General features: G+C 54.8%; 1 protein-coding gene across 1 annotated transcript in view; it reads left to right on the top strand.

Annotated features, from left to right (window-relative positions):
* The first annotated feature begins 198 nt into the window (after positions 1 to 198).
* The window catches only part of LOC107098128 (ras-related protein Rab-1A-like), a 24,850-nt gene continuing 23,808 nt past the window's right edge, over positions 199 to 1,240 (top strand). The window contains exon 1 of the mRNA XM_015395611.1: positions 199 to 661. Coding sequence (XP_015251097.1) covers positions 648 to 661 — 14 coding nt within the window. The 5' untranslated portion in view covers positions 199 to 647. The remainder of the gene's footprint in view (positions 662 to 1,240) is intronic.

The raw sequence follows: 1,240 nt of genomic DNA on the forward strand, positions 1-1,240 counted from the left end.
AAGTGATTCTGTTCCTGCTCAACACATTACACTGAGCGGAGCTGTCGACCGCCCCAAGATGGCGCCACCAGATCATATGAGAGCTGACGATGCGGGTCAGTGTCTGAGTGGCTCACAGTCACATGAAATCATCGCGTATTTGACGTGTAGTCGACGCGTTCTTAATGCGTCAACTACGTGTGACAGATTGAAAGGCGAAGACAACACGGTAATAACACGCAGACAGCGCGTGAAACACCTGTTATTCACGTGTTGTCTACGTGTCACAAACCAGGAGAACAGTAATAGAACCATTTAGCTTCCATAAAGCTACAGCTAGCAGACGAGCTTTAGCTCAAAAAGCGCATTTCATCCCAGAGTGACACATCACCTTTCGTCACTTCCGGACCTGCGCAGTTGTCTCAAACCTCTACCGAGCAGCGAACAGAGAACCAGCTGGAAAAAACGATAAAACAGGCAGAATAAGAGACGGTTTCTGAAATATGTTCGCTTAAAAGACACTTTGAAGGTAGAAAACCCGGAGGAGAGCAGCTCAGACGGCTGGAAAGCATCGCAGAGCCTCAGGAACCGTCCAGGCATCGGCTCGGTCTGCCGTAGAGGGAAGGAAGAGTCAGTTCGGCCAAAGAGACGCAGCGCAGCAAGAAACCATGAACCCTGAGTAGTGAGTCTCCTCTTCATCACCTCCTCATCCTCACAGCTGCTCTGTTACCATGGTATCTGCTCTAACAAGGGGGGGGCGCGGATTTAAAGGACATAGCTGGCTCCTTGTTGGCCCCTAGCTGGCCCCTAGCTCCTAGGTGGCACATCTGTCCCCTAGCTGGCTCCTAGCCATCTCCTTGCTGGCCCTTAGATGACCCCTAGGTGGCTCCAAGCTGGCCCCTAGCTTGCTCCGAGCTGGCCCCAAGCTATCTCCTTTCTGGCCCCCAGCTATCCCCTATCTGGCCCCTATCTGGCTCCTTGCTGGCCCCTAGCTGGCTCCAAGCTTGCTCCAAGCTGGCCTCTAGCCATCTCATTTCTGGCCCCTAGCCGGCGCCTAGCCATCTCCTTGCTGGCCCCTAGCTTGCTCCGAGCTGGCTCCTAGATGGCTCCTAGATGGCTTCTAGCTGACCCCTAGCTGGCTCGAAGCTGGCCCCTAGCTGACCCCTAGCTTGCTCCTAGATGGCTTCTAGATGGCTCCTGGATGGCTCCGAGCTGGCTCCTGGATGGCTCTGAGCTGGCCCCTAGCTGACCCCTAGCTTGC

Source organism: Cyprinodon variegatus, unplaced genomic scaffold, assembly GCF_000732505.1.
Source record: "Cyprinodon variegatus isolate N-32 unplaced genomic scaffold, C_variegatus-1.0 Scaffold750, whole genome shotgun sequence".
Taxonomy (NCBI): domain Eukaryota; kingdom Metazoa; phylum Chordata; class Actinopteri; order Cyprinodontiformes; family Cyprinodontidae; genus Cyprinodon; species Cyprinodon variegatus.